We start from the raw sequence: 14,818 nt of genomic DNA on the forward strand, positions 1-14,818 counted from the left end.
TTGTACATCTGAATGTTTATGATGGTGCTGATCAGTGACGATGAGGATCAAATCAGATAGTCACTGAAAGACAGCAGATGCCTTGCTGATCCTACTGTTCACATTGTTCTCAGTAAGAGTAAATGGAAGAGGAGTAATGAGAGTGAACCTTGTGTGGCTGATAAGTGTCCCCAGTAAGTAACATATGGATGAAAACGGTTGTTCGCTCCTTCCCTAAATGACATAAAAAAACAGTCTCACCGGTAGGATCCTGAACCCCGCGGTGTGTGTAGTGATGGTGAAGCAGTTGAATGTTTGGCATCGAAAGCAGCAAACGTGAAAAGGGTGTACAGTACATTCAGTATGGGTGTCTGTCTTTGGTTTCCAGTGAAGTGTCCAGGTTGTAACTGATCCTCTTGTTTATAAAGCAGTGGCCCGGACAGAAGTGACGTGGTTGACAGGGACAGTTGCCTCAAGGAGTTACAGCTCTATCACGTTCTCCTTCCCACACACAGTAGACTCTATAAACAGGACAACACTTTAAAAGACGCGACTCGGCCCAGAACACATTCAAGACGCACCGCTACAAGGGACCTTTAAAAGACCTGGTGGGATTTTTACCAGATGCATTATAGAAATGAAAGTTGTAATTTATAAAACTTTATTAGTAGAAGCACCAGAGGACTGGAAAGTTGCAAATATGACTCCAAAATTATGGAAATAAGCAATAAATTGGGAAAGTCCCTAAAAGAAAACAACGTACTGAAAAACAGCCATCTTAGGGTCGTGAGAGGAAGGTCATGTCAAACCAACCTTTTAGATTTTTTGAACAGCCTACTACAATGGTTGGCAAAAGCAAACCATACAACAGAATCTACTCTGGGGGCCGCCTGCACTCACACATTTGTGTTGAAAGCGGCACACATTTGTCTCCCCCTTCGCCTTTCATACACGATACTCTGGTGTTTTCATCCAGCAAAGAACAAACAAACAAAATGCTCTGCAGAGCTGGCGTGGTGTTTTAGTGCGGACAGGTGAGAACGAAGACTTCTAAAACACGTCGACTTCAGATTGGTTTGTGCTCGTTATGTGGCCCTTACCCGATTTGAACTGGCTCATTACAACGTCCCATTCGCTGACTGGTTACCTTTACTGGAAATATAACATTTTCCACGACAGCGGACATAGAAGAGCTGCTTTCCATGGCGCTTATTGTGTTGATTACTTGTAGGAATCTAAATTGCGTTTCATGCAGTGCGAGTAGTTGCTTGGCCACGATTTCTAAAAATCGCTTAACATAGTGGCCAGTCGGATATTCGCTCAAAGTGCATGAGCCATTCAATCAGACTGACATGCCATGAGATGGGTGCTCATACTACAACGTGTACGATTCGATGCATGCTCACTGTGACTTTCAGGAAATTTTATTGTGACATCAGAAACTCGGCCAGTGAGTTTGCGCACTCTGTAAATCAACCATCTGAGATTTCCAACAGGACAGACGTCATGAGGGGTAATCGGCATTGCAACACCTCTAGTACGGCACGTGAAGTGACAGAAGATGAATGTGAAATTCGGGCCGACTCACAAAATCAGCGGGCAACTGCAAATTGGGCTTCAAAATCGCATCAAAACTGCTTTGAGACATGTGGGTGGACGCTCGTCTCAATTGCATTTTCAGTTTTATTATGGATGAAAATATTTTTATAAACGAGTAGCTGTCCACTGCGGCTCCGATTGTGTCGTAGTGAAACAGGACAGTTAGGAGGGCCTTGTCCAGCTCCCCACTCCTGACATCATGCTGTACTCCCCTTGGCCTACAGCCTCTGTCTCGGATTAGCGTGAGTATACTACTCCTGCAAGTGAACTCTGATTCTTAGCCCATAAATCTACCGGAATGTTCAAGCAAATTCTAGAGAAAAAACTCAATCTAAATCCATTAAGTAGTTCTCTCGTGAAAAACAGGCATACAGACCGACAAGACAGATGCTGTAGAGATGTAATAATGTCAGTGTGGGCAAAGATCGTTTTTCGTTTAAAAATGGCAGGTCATCTTTACACACAGGCTTATGGGAATCTGAAACAAATTACCGAGGCAGGACCACCTGTATGTGATATGGAGCCTGCTGAGCTATGGAGCTAAACAAACAAGCGACCAATGGACTGCATGGTCTCCTCTCGTTTGTCAAATTTATGTTCTAAGGTGGCAGAACTGGGCTCCGTGCATAGCAAATGAGCAAATGGAGCTGTGCCCACCTGCCATGGAGAAAGTCCCCATGGGTTCAAAGGCTTGCTTGTAGGACACTTATTTTCTGGTATCTGTGTGTGAGACACTTGGCACAGAACTCGGCTGGCATGCCAAGCTCACCGAAGGGCACCTTGCCACATAATTTGTTAATCATGTGCACCTGTGCCGGCATTCTCCTCTTCCATGTGACAGTGGCATACGAGCCAACGCTGCCACCATCCCAAGATTGTCTGTTTCTCTCCTGGGGTCAAGTAGCTTCAGCCCATACATTTAAAATCACCGGCCTTTTGTGCAGCTGGAGAGCACAGGGTGGTATTGACTTACGAAGTCTGTGGACCCCATCACTTCTGTGTGATGATACAGCTTTGTGCCAGGAAGTAAAGCAACGCCAACTACCCCAGAATAAAAGCAAAACGAGTAGTTTAGACATTTTTGCAAGTTTATTACAAACAAATAAGTAAAAAGCCGTCAATCTCCCATTGACATAAGTATTCAGACCCCTGGCTCTGCTGCTCATCACTTTGTACACCTTGTGTGGAGCCCACCTGTGGTCAAGTGAGCTGACTGGTAAAGGCGCACACCTGTCGTCGTCGTTACTGTTGCTTAAATTGGTCTTTTTGTTTAGCATTTTTTCTTCTAAATGGATCATTTTTATTATTCATCATTCTTTTGTTTATTAAATGAAGCCCTCGGCGTTGGAGACAGAAGTCCTTCAGAAGACCGCATGCTCTGGGTGGGTACCCTACGTAAATGTGGTATTTTTTAAAATCGGTAGGCAGTGAGATGAGATGTCCATCGTTTTACAGTTAGGGCTTAAAACGCAGGGCCTTTGGCTCCACCCACATTACCACACCGTCAGCTAAAAACGCAGACATTTGTCTCAGTTGTTGGCTTTCGTTCCCCCAAAAAAATTAGAAGTAAAAAATAAAATCATACCTGAACGGGTAGGCAAACTCGATGGGGATACGCAGGATGCTCTCTGACCTGTTTGCACACTCGACACTCACTTGCAGTTGTCCCGAGTAGCCGCCACATGTTGCAAATGCAAAAATTGCAAAAAGCTGTAAAAGAACAAAGAAAATCAAATTAATTTCTGTGTTCACATTATTGTTAAACTCTACATCAGACCCGTCTTCGTAATCATCCAGAGGGATTCAGTGTCGCTCTGCCAGTCCTTCACAAATCACACATAAATGTACACACCAGTCAACCCACCACAGGACAATCCAACAGGCTGGCAAAGAGGTGCCAGAGGTGAAAGTGGCACGAGGCAGCAATTCTCCAGGAGAGACCTTCACCAAGTGCAGCCACTAGAGGGCACTGTAAAAAACTCACTCCCATGAGAGCACACAGACTGTGGGCCAGAAACTGAGCCAACTCCTTGAGGGCACTAAGGGGCACCACAAGCCCACCACATTAAGAAAGATGGTGTAAAGAGCCATAAGAAGAACAAAACAGGGGAAGCTCACATCATTTGATTCTTCATTCCTTGGTCAGAGTGATGAAAAGCAGGGAATCGCTGGATTGATTGGTTTTGAATCATCCCGCGGTGCAAGTGAGCCTTGCGTTTCGGTGAGCTCGCACACTGGATTGCATTTCATTATAGCGTGAACTAATCCTCCGCACTTGTAAGCGTCAGTGGAATGAGCCTGGGGGGTCTTTATTCGAGCGTAAGCATCAGTCCTGTTCAGGCACACACTCGTGTCTGACGCCTTTCAGACTCTTCTACCTGAAGTGCATCTTACGCTGCCTGATCTAACGGGCACCTGCCAGCTTGTGGCACCTCCTGAGGATGATGCGCCGCAGACGAGCGATTTAGCCAACAGGCGCCCGACCATCTTGACGCACACCCCGATTTTGCTTTCTCTAATGGTTGCCATCATGTATTCAAATGGCTTCTCTTTACTCTTCACTCACATGTCATTTCCATAAATCTCAACACAATCAAATCCTGGCTGTCCCTTCGTTTTAATGAATTTCCGCTTTCTCGCCCGCACTGTTGAATGTCAGCGTTTCCTAATAAATCTCGACTGCCTGTCAAGTTGCCGTCTCCTCCATATGTATAACACCAAATGTTCATTATTTGAGTCCTAATTAAGGGAACGCCGGGCCCTTCACATTCATCACTGACAGGGCCGAGTCGCCGTGTTCGCCTCCCGTGATTACAGAGCCGTGGAGCGCCTGCCAGTCCTGACGCTGACCTCTGACTGTTGTCCTAATGACTCGCCGGCGTGTCACCTGCACTCAGTGACAATAATCCTAATAAAGCAGCTATCAGCGACATGGCCTTTTAACTGCGACCTTGTAGTCCTCCTCTGATGTAAAGAAGTGCGGAGGGGCTGCAGGGCAGTCAGCCATGTGGTTCAGGGGGCAGGCTGGAATGGGGGCTTATGGAGAATCCAGATTGGAGGGGGAGGAGCATGTTCTGCCCAAGTTGTCGGAGTGGGCTGGTCAGTGTCTGCATGCAACTTAAGAGGAAAGAAGTAAATAGAAAGGCTAATAGATTCTTCTTCCTCTTCATCTTTCCTTCTTCGTGAGGTTGGTGTACCTGATCCACCTTCTCTCCATTCATCTCAGTCCTGCATCTTCTCCACAGTCCAGCCCTTTTCCTTAAAATTCTCTTTTACTTCACCCATCCACCTCCATTTTGGCCTCCTCTCTCTCTTCCTTTCCCCCTGGACTTCCACTCCCATCACTCTTTTGCCCACATCTTCATCATCTGTCCTCATCACATGTCCATAGCACTTCATCCTTCTCTCCTGTACTTTCTTAAATATCTCATCCACTTCTGTCGTACTTGATTGCCTTGTTCTGCCATCTGTTGGAGTTTCTGGACACATCATCAGTGGTCTCTCCGCTCATCGCTCTGTAGTGATCTTCCTGGAATCATTGGGTGGTTTAGGTCTTTCAACATCATCCGCCTTCCTCCAGTTGAGTATTCAGACTCTCTACTTTGCAGAAGCCCCCCATTGGCAGCGATTCCAGCCTGAAGTCATCTTGTGTTTGAAGTGGCAAGCTTCACTCACCTGGATCTTGGGATTTTCTGCCATTTTTCTCTCTGTAGATCCTCTCCAGCTCTGTTAGGTGGGATGGAGACCCTCAGCGTTGTTCGACTGTGTTCTGGGTGGGCCACTCCAGGACATTCCCCCGAGTTGTCCTGTGTAGTCTTTGTTAGAAGGTGAATGGCCCAGAGGACATCTCCATTCAGCGTCCTCCAGTCCCTGATGCTGCCTCCAACATGCTGAACTGGCGGCCTGGTACTGCACAGGTTGTGAGCAGTGCCTGGTGTCCTCCAGAGAGGATGCTAATTCTGGTAACCTCAAAGGTCCTCATAGTCTAAAAGCCCTTCAGGTGCCATTTTACAAACTTCAAGCAGACATCCATGGGTTTTTCATTAAGGAGAGGGGCTTCAGTCGGGCCATTCAGCCCCAAAGCCCAGATCTGTGGAGTGATGGTTGTCCTTCTGGAAAATTCTCCTGACTTCATGCAGGTCCTCTGGAGCTCAGCCAAGGTGACACGCCCCCACCCCAGTTTTTGTCAGGTGACCAGCCATAGGGAGAGCCGTGGCTCTTTCAAACTCCTTTCATTTAAAAGGAGTGGAGGTGTACAGAGGTGGTCACTGGCAGAGCCAGTCGAGTCTGGGGGCACTGTGACAGCCTGGCATTCTGTCCCGTCTTGCTCCTGATGTTGTCAGGACAGGCTCCGGCCTCCCGCGGCCCCGAATTAGACTGAAGAATGAATTCTGTATTAAGTTCTGACATTCCTTCAGTGGCCAGTGGCACAACTCAAGGGGTCAAGCATGTTATTAGAAAGGAAAATGAGGGCGACGGAGAAGAAAACGGAACAAACCGTGCAAAGAAAACAAACAACTGTATGTCTAGCATAACAAAGGGCGCGTGTAAAATGCTTGGCATCAGCAGCACCGGCATTTATTGGGGAGATCAGTCATTCATCTTCACTTCCAAAAAGATCTCAAAATGAAAATGAGCCAATCTCATCTAAAAGCAAAATCAAGTCCTTTAGCAGGCAGAGGTGCATGGAGTTAATAAATTAAGCGAGCCGGGGTGCCCGCGACGAGCGAGAGAATATTCAGACCTCTGACATTTTGATTAATGGGTCTATGGAGACAGACGTTGTCCTATCCATCCGACTGGGAGACGCGCGCCGCTGTTCCATAATTTAAGGAAAAGCAAAACAAAAGAGTGCCGATTTAAATATGCAGAGGCAGAAGAGAGCGATTAAGGCAGCTTTGGGAGAAACCGTTGCCAGGAAGCAACAGTACTGGAAGCACGTCGGCATGGGTTTAACTAAAAGGAAGTTAAGTCGGCGAAGAAAAGGTCACCTGGACTGGCGCTAGGCGAATACCCAATCGGCACTAAGCATCTTATGCAGGCGTCCGTGTATTTAACAATCCAAGTGATGCCAACTTGGGAGTGGCGCCATGTGTTGGACTGTGTGCTTCGGTGCGGACCCTCAACTTTTAAACTGCTGGACTCTTAAGGAAACACCACCATTAAAGAGCAAGAGGGGAAGTCCAAGGGCAACATTTCTGGGCGACTCATGGATAGACAGCCAATCAGTGTGAGATAAACCAATCGGTGCTGCATGCGACTGGTTGGTGGATTTTGTATAAAGCACCTTGAGAAGGCAGAATGTGAGCAAAGACCAGCAGATGTGAGGGAAACGAAGCCCAAGGGTCAAAGACAAAGAAATCAGATACAAAAAACCCCCAAAACATCAGAGGGCGACACATAAACCAGAAACCTTAGTCAAGTCGAGTGAAGCCCTAACTCCGTTAAAACAGACGTAGGACGCCGCCATCTTAAACAGGTGTACTGACTTGCAAAAGACACTGAAGGGAAAACAAACAAATGAAACATGACCAGGAGTATCGTAGCTAGTGAACGGGCAAAAGTTTACAAACTGGGAGTCAACACGACCGAGCGTCAAAACCAAAACTCGGAATGTCAAAAAACAAGAGCAGAGAGTCAATACCCGAGACGAGCGAAAATTAATCTTATCACAGTGAAACAATAGATTGTCCATCAAAATCAAATACCCTAATTTCAGAGGACATCAAAAAATGAGCATGTTGCAAAGTACTCTGGGAAATGTTGGCAATGAAACAGCAAATACAAAAGGCTCCAAAACAGCGCCACCCGTAGGCAAAACCTAAGCAAAACATGCGTGTGTACAATAAGCCAGATCCTGCATCTCTGTTGTGCGCCGTTTTAATGTCCAGTTTCTGCTCGTATCCCTTTAGGTTGTTATGTACACCTGTAAGTGCATTCCATGTGTCTTGAGCGGGGCTCTCCCAAGACGCAGGGCCAACTGCCCATCACCCTATAAAGGTGGAGGGTATCCCACAGTCCCTTGCGGTTCATTAAATGTGCTGGCATTGGCCATACATAGAGGGATATGTACCGATACAAAATATATATAGAGATATGAAAGGCACTATATAGAAGATGATGGGCATAGTTGAAAGGCACTATACAGAAATTGATGGATACAAAGGGCACTACATACACCGATTAGTCACAACATCAGTGCCACCCCCTAATATTGTGATGGTCCCCCTCGTGTCGCCAAAGCAGCTCTGACTCATCATGGCATGGACTGCACAAGTCCTGTTGAGGGTCCTGTGGCATCCTGGCACCAAGATGTCAGCAGCAGACCCTTTAGGTCCTGTCAGTTGCCAGATGGGGCTTGTTTTGCTTATTGGTTATTAGCTGTGCTACCATCTAAGTAATCAGCGTTAATGTTTACAGTACACCGTCGATTGAAACATTCTGTTAAACATGGAATGATACAATGTATGGAACTTGTCATTTCAACAAATGGCACATCAAACATCAACACTGTTTTTACAAACCCCATACCAAAATGGCACATAATAGAAAGATGCATCGCGTTTGTCATTCCAGCAGATGGTGCATCACCGATATTTTCACTCAAGCATTTTATTATTACAAATGTCTGTGATACTCCATCTGTTGGAATGAAAAATGCAATGTCTTTTATTACTAAAAACATTACAAAATACATTTCGACAGATGGTTCACGGAGGTCAGCCCCCCGTTAGACGGGTAGCATGGCTGGTATCCACTAAACAGACTACGCTGGAAAGGTTTGGCCTCCTTGGTGTTATTTTGCATTTAGCGCCCCCTAACTTTAAAATGAATATTCAATGAACCTGCCATTTTAGATCCTGCCGACCCTGTTGGTGTCATTCTGAATGTAGGGGTGAGTACTACGGAGGCCCCCCCCGTCATAAACGTTGGTTCTCTGAACAGGTCTCATGAATGTTTCTGCTCATGGTGGTGTTATTTTGGGTCCACAGGGCTGATACCCCCCACTGACACTCGTACAGTTTATCCTCCTCACCCTCTTTTAAAGGATACTGTGGTGGTCTAATAATTCCCTGGATAGATGCCCATATTGTAGGTGTTGGCTTATCTGTCCATAATGCCAAAGGGCAGGCACAAGTCCCAGCCAAAAACAGAAGAAAAAGAAGAAATACACCTTGGCAATTGGGGAGCATGGGCAAACGGGCACCGCCAGGTGGTGCTGAGACCCACCTCTGAATTATCTAAGGTATCCTCTCAGACACGTATATCTAACTGAAGGTCAAGGGGCAGTTCCTCCAGGCCAGTAGGTGGCAGCAGAGACACTTTCTCCAGTTAGTGTCCTCACATCTTGGGTAAGTTCTGTTGAGGTACAGTAGCCCGGCAGCACCGTCCTGGGACGGGTGAGGGGAGTCTTAGTGGACCCATCAATACGTTCTGAGATATAAACGGCAGTGCCCGTGCTGAGTCAAAAAGAGAAGAATGAAATGCCAACTTCCGTAAGGGCATAAGGGTACAACTAGCATCAGAATGGGTGCCCACCTTCCACGGCGATGAATGTGGATATTTAAATGAGCTTTAAAGGTGAGGAGGACCCCCCACTGGTAGGAGGCTGTGAAAAGAAATTAATAAGAGGAGCCGGCCGAGCGAGGGGCAGCGCCAGTGTGCGAGTCCCCCATCACAGCCAGTCTGACTGACGTGCCTGCTGATTGTTAGGCGTCTGTGCGTCTCGCTTGTTCTTGAGTGGTGAGCTGGCAGAGCTGCTGCTTTTATTATCGGATTCATCGTTGTGGCTGATATCATCCTAGCGGCCTTCAGTGGAATGAGTGAGGAATTCAGTCTGATGAGTGACAGACTCATGTGTGGGCACTGCGATATGGGCATCCCCTGCAGCAGCACCCTCCGCCCACAGCAGGGCACATCATCAAAAAAAAAACTTTTGTGCCTAACTGCAAATGTCCATAGGACGTGGACACAGAGTGCACAAGCGGTGCCCAGCTGACTCTTCACAGTTTATTACCCGAGTTGCACATGCCCAGCAGGGCACAACTGTATATCAGATATAGCCTTTGGCCTTAATTGCAGTTATCCACAGGGCATGGACACGGAGTGGGCTCTGTGGACAGGAGTAATCAGCTTTGAGAAGGTCCAGTTAATTATAAGCTCCAGACCCTCTGTGTGAAAGAGCAAAGTGAAGGGTGCCCGAGCCAACGGTGACGTTACCTTGGGGGGGTCACACTGCCAGCTGATCTCCTTTAGTGTGCGACATTCATTCATTCATAAAGATAAGAATGGGTTCCTCTGAGCCCTTGTTGCATTTGCTGTTCATGCAGGGCTCGCCTGGTGGTGGGCACGGTCACCTGACACACTCCATTGGCTGCTCGACACTTCGGCCGCAGACTACGCCACTTGGCATCCGTTACTGTATGTCTACAGCTGCGTTCCCCTCCACTGGAGGCTCTTCACAAGTGATATAGTGACCAATTACTGTCCCCGAGGCAGAGACTGTACTTCATGTCACCCTGATGTAACACCTCAACACGCCAGGGGATGACTCACTTGGCGGCAGCTGCATGGAGGACTTGCTCATTGGAGTGTGCCCGCCGTTGTGTGAATCAGAGATGACGCCAACCAGTGTGGCTGCCGTGTAGAGTTGGCATCAGCGGGCACAGGAATGTCATCATTTAGGGAGACGTCAGAGGCTCGGTCTACTGGATGTGGCGTCTGCTGTTCTGTGTATCTGACTCTAGTATATAGCGCCTTTCACAGCTAGCTCTGTTTTTCTACAATACAGCATTTGGTGCCCACTAAACTGCTGTTATTCACACTACAGAGGCACAGAGACGACTCTCCTGTAACATGACGAGATAATGGGGGGTTCTCATTAAAGAAAGGCGCTATATCACAGTATTGGGTAGTTCAGTGCCCTCCCGCGAGTCGCTCATACCCGTATGAATGTTGTGTCATCTGCTGTGGTGTTGCTCATTAAAGAAAGGCGCTATACAACAGTGCAATGGTTAGTCCCCCCCACAGAGCCACGTCACCTGCTCTCAGTCACACTACAGAGGTGCACAGACGATTCTCCTCCGACATGAAGACAAAATGAGGTGGTGCTTGTTAAAGAAAGGCGCTATACAACAGTACACCATTGAGTGCCCACCATGGACTCCTTGCAAAGTCTTTATCGTTTTTCTTGCCGTTATTCACATTACAGAAGTGCAGAGACAGAGCTTCTCTAAAGGCAAAATAAGAAAGGCGCTATATGAAAATGTGTCCCATGGCCAACAATGAGTGACTTGGCCCATCTGTGCTCAGCTTACATTTTAAAACACGGATGTGGTGTTTCTTAGTCAAGGCCCACCAGATGGCCTTTAATGCGCCACTTCACCTGCTGCGTGGAGACGACTCTCTTGTAGCGCTAGGAGGTGGTGAGGGGCTGCTCCACACGGAAAGGCGCTATATAAATGCCCCATCCTCTGCTCCCTGCCTGTGTCTGTTCTCCCGTTACAGAAGAGGAGGGTGTTCACTTAGGAAAGGCGCTATACTGTATATAATCGTACACCTCAGACTCCTGGGGAGGCCCTGCTTTTGCTCCGTATACGACTTAACTTAAATCTCCCCCTATTTTTGACAACGGTCAGGATGGGCTCTGCCCCACTTGACAGGAAGTAGTAATAAAAAAAAACATGTCTGAAGTGTGCCCATAACCCATCATATAGTACTTTTCAGAACGACGCCTCCCCACATTTGGTGGTCTCTGACACTTCAGCTGTTCAGCCCCCAGAATTAGTACTGGGGAGCAAAGCAGCAGGGAATGCGGAACAGGCGGCATCCTCGGCTCTGATCTTCCTGTAAAGATGACGCAGACTCTCGGCCTCCACTGCGAGGGGCTTCAGCAGGCTGGAGACGCTCCCGCTGATAAGCAACTCTTGGATTAGCGTAACGTAGAATTAGCGGCAGCCGAGCGCTTTGTGACGGAGCACATCGCCTGTTCTCTATAATTAGCCAGAGACGTCCGTTTAATTGAACAGTCGCTCCTCACCCTGACGTGCAGATGTGGCTTAATTGAGGCGCCGGTTACAGAAGCTCTCCGTGACGACCGGTGGGATACGCTGGCTTACACCGGCTTAGGCTGCCAAACCTCCACCGCCTTCCTAGAAATTCGTCCTCCGAGTGAGCTTCATTCTGATTGGTGGAGTTCTCTGTGATCTCCCCCTCCAGTCCTCCCCTGTCACTCACTAGAAACTGCCAGTGGGGAGCCCACGTTTGTGCCCGCCAATCAGTTGCCTTGGGGGGGTGGATTTGGTGCGGTTGGAGTGGGTTGTTTTTTTGGGCACGATGCCATCTCCACCTTTATGTGCCGTCTTAATAAGTGTGTGACTTAAAGGGCGAAAGCCACAGCCACTTCAGTACCCAACCGACTCATCACAGGACCCTCAACAAAGCACCTCATGAAAACGTGACATACAGCATTTGGGACGGGGCTCATGGGCACAGTGGAAGACGCTACGCAAAAATTCAAGAGAGAAGGCCCTGCCACAGCTCTGGGTGAAGACGTTAAACTGACAGAACTCATCAGGGAGAAACGTGTGAGCTACACCAGTGTTGCACCTTGGGGCGCTGTCTACGAAAGGCGCTATATAAACTCCGTTACTTCATCAACGTGAGTGACTCTGCTCGGTTACAGAGTGAGGTGGGCTCCTGGTGGAAAGGCGCTATATAAAGTCAAAGAGCAGCAGGCAAACTCGCTTAGCCGCTCAGCAAAGACGACTGGTGAACGGCATTCTGTCTGTAAAGTGCCCGAAGGTAACTCCGACTATCAAAGGGCACTACATAGAGTGGCAAACCCACTCAAAAAACAAATCTCCTTACGCTGCTAGTGCACAATCAATGAAATCATACCTGGAACGTGAGACGCACTATGGAAAGGCACTACAAAAGACCAGTGTGAGGCGCTAAACAGTCGACTAACTCGCTGATTCACACACACACAAACTGAGCAAACGCTCGGGTAACTGGAGTCAGCGCTACATGTGAAGCACTTAAAGCAGAATTCACTATGGAAAGGCAACATAAAATATATATATATATATATATATATAATATAGTATATACATACATATACACACACATTAATCATACAGTAACATTTATCTGCATGGCATTTTCAAGTAAAGAGGACAGAATTTTCTAATTAAGGTGACGCTATTCACTACTGGCACCCGAGACTCGAAAGGTGTGGCATTTGAATTGGCACATTCAAGTCTGAATTTCACTGGACCCTGTAAACAGGACAATAGAGGACCAGTAAGAGCTGAGGCACTAGGGGGCGATGCAGTCAGAGAGAAAGTAAAAACCCGCTCAGACGTCATCGCCCTCTGGAGTCTGAGCTCTGCTGTTTCTCTTGTCCCTGACACTAGAGGGCGATGTGCCTTTTGTCACAATACAAAAACCAGGAACACCCAGCTCTGCAATGGTGAAGTGCCTTAAGGTAGTAAAGCCTTCAGAAAGGCACTGGATGAATTACAATGGGGCGTCCATTCAGCCCCCATCACAGATTCACGGTCTTGGACTGAATGAATGGCTTAACCTGCCGGTGCTCGCCTTACTCTACAAAGCAGGAGACGAGTGAAGTTTATTCTGGTGTCTTACGTTTTTCTAAACTACAGAAAGGTGCTATATGCACATTCAGTTCCCACCATTGAGTAAATAAAATAATCTGGCGTCATGCAGTCAGCCAATGCCCCCTGTAAAGTACCTCAAATTAGTAAACCTGCATATAAAACCTCATTTGATTGCTGCTGCTGACATTCAACAATTTGGCTGACCTTCTAGTGAAGACAGTGGGGCGTCTGCCTGCAATGTGCGATGGAAAGGCGCTATATGGTACGACAGAGCTGCACATTCACTCTACAATCTGAATGTCTTGAATACCCCGCCAACTTTCAAGAAGTTGGTATGGACAGCGGTGGGCAGAAGTCCCATTCTCTGATCATAGACTTAAGGGGCACAGGCTATTGGGAAGTGGGCTCAATAGTCATTTATAGTGCCAGCCATAGCCCACCCTTCCCTCAGGGTTCAATCAGTTACCCCCAAAGGTGATGCATGTAAAGAGAAAGCGACAAAAGGGCTGTCAAAATAAGAAGTAGCATTAAAAAAAGTGGCCATCTTCACCCTTTGTTCATTCCTTTCTAATGTATGTCAGCACGCCATGGCAGTGGCAGAGGGGCTTCTCTATCGCTGTGGAGCAGACGCTGGGACTGAATGGGGGGGCTCTAGAATGATCCCTGGCCAGTGCAGTCTCAGTTTATAAAAAGGTACTAAAATTAAGGGAGGGGGAAACAGAAGATCTCAAGCACCACAAAGAGCCCCCAAACGGCTAAAACACAGCAGGGCTAACTTCCCAGGCCTCAAAGAGCATGTGGCTCCTCCACCTCCAGATATTCTTCTTCCTCGCTAGGTGAGCCCTCGGCAGGCTTGTCTGAATGAGGAAGTGGTGCTGGTGGTCCTTACAGTACAAGCCTGCCATTCCTCCTCAACAGCAGGTAGTCATGTAACACCTAAAACTACACTTCCCAGGAGCCTTTGCTCTGCCCTGGATCCTTGCTGCAAAACAACTGCTGCTGCCAACTAGTGACCTGGAGGCTTCCTTATTCAATCCAATTTTTGTTTTACATGGCACCTTTTATACAGAAGCCCCCCCACCGTATCTCCCATATTTTCCTATTTAAATCAGCAGAGGGTCAGGTCAGTCAGTCATCGGCTAGTCAGCCGCTGTTTATTCTATGACATCTTCACCCGATACCAGATGCTGTCATTTTTACGTTTTCTATCCATACCAAATCTTTATTTTATATACGCAGCTCCTTTCGGGGAATATCCTGTCGTATGTTCCGTGTTCAGTTTTTTATTTAAGGAGCTTAGATGATCTTCATCAGGTCCATCCAGCGATCCCTCAACCCAAACCTGTGTATCCAGTTGAGGGTCGTGGGGCATTCGTCAGGTAATAAATCACCACGTGGTGTGTGTGTGTGTGTGTGAAGTCCTCATCTATGACGGGGCGGATGTGGCGATGCTTTACATCTCACAGCCACTGGTTTGTTTTATAGCGTCTTTCATCACGAGACACACCGTTAGTCTAATTTATTAAGAGTTGGACATGTAAAGACGAGCCACCAGTCACCATTCCGTGCAGCACCTGAAACTCCCATCATGTGCTCCTTTATCTTTAACATTTAATTAA

The 14,818-nt window shown here is 47.4% G+C and overlaps 1 protein-coding gene across 2 annotated transcripts in view; it reads right to left on the reverse strand.

Annotated features, from left to right (window-relative positions):
- synpr (synaptoporin) overlaps positions 1-14,818 on the reverse strand; it is a 196,164-nt gene that overhangs the window by 21,358 nt on the left and 159,988 nt on the right. For both annotated transcript variants that reach the window (XM_039772904.1, XM_039772905.1), the window contains one exon: positions 3,164-3,288. In XM_039772904.1, the coding sequence (XP_039628838.1) occupies positions 3,164-3,288 (125 nt within the window). The remainder of the gene's footprint in view (positions 1-3,163; positions 3,289-14,818) is intronic.

Source organism: Polypterus senegalus, chromosome 12 (assembly GCF_016835505.1).
Source record: "Polypterus senegalus isolate Bchr_013 chromosome 12, ASM1683550v1, whole genome shotgun sequence".
Classification (NCBI taxonomy): Eukaryota; Metazoa; Chordata; class Cladistia; order Polypteriformes; family Polypteridae; genus Polypterus; species Polypterus senegalus.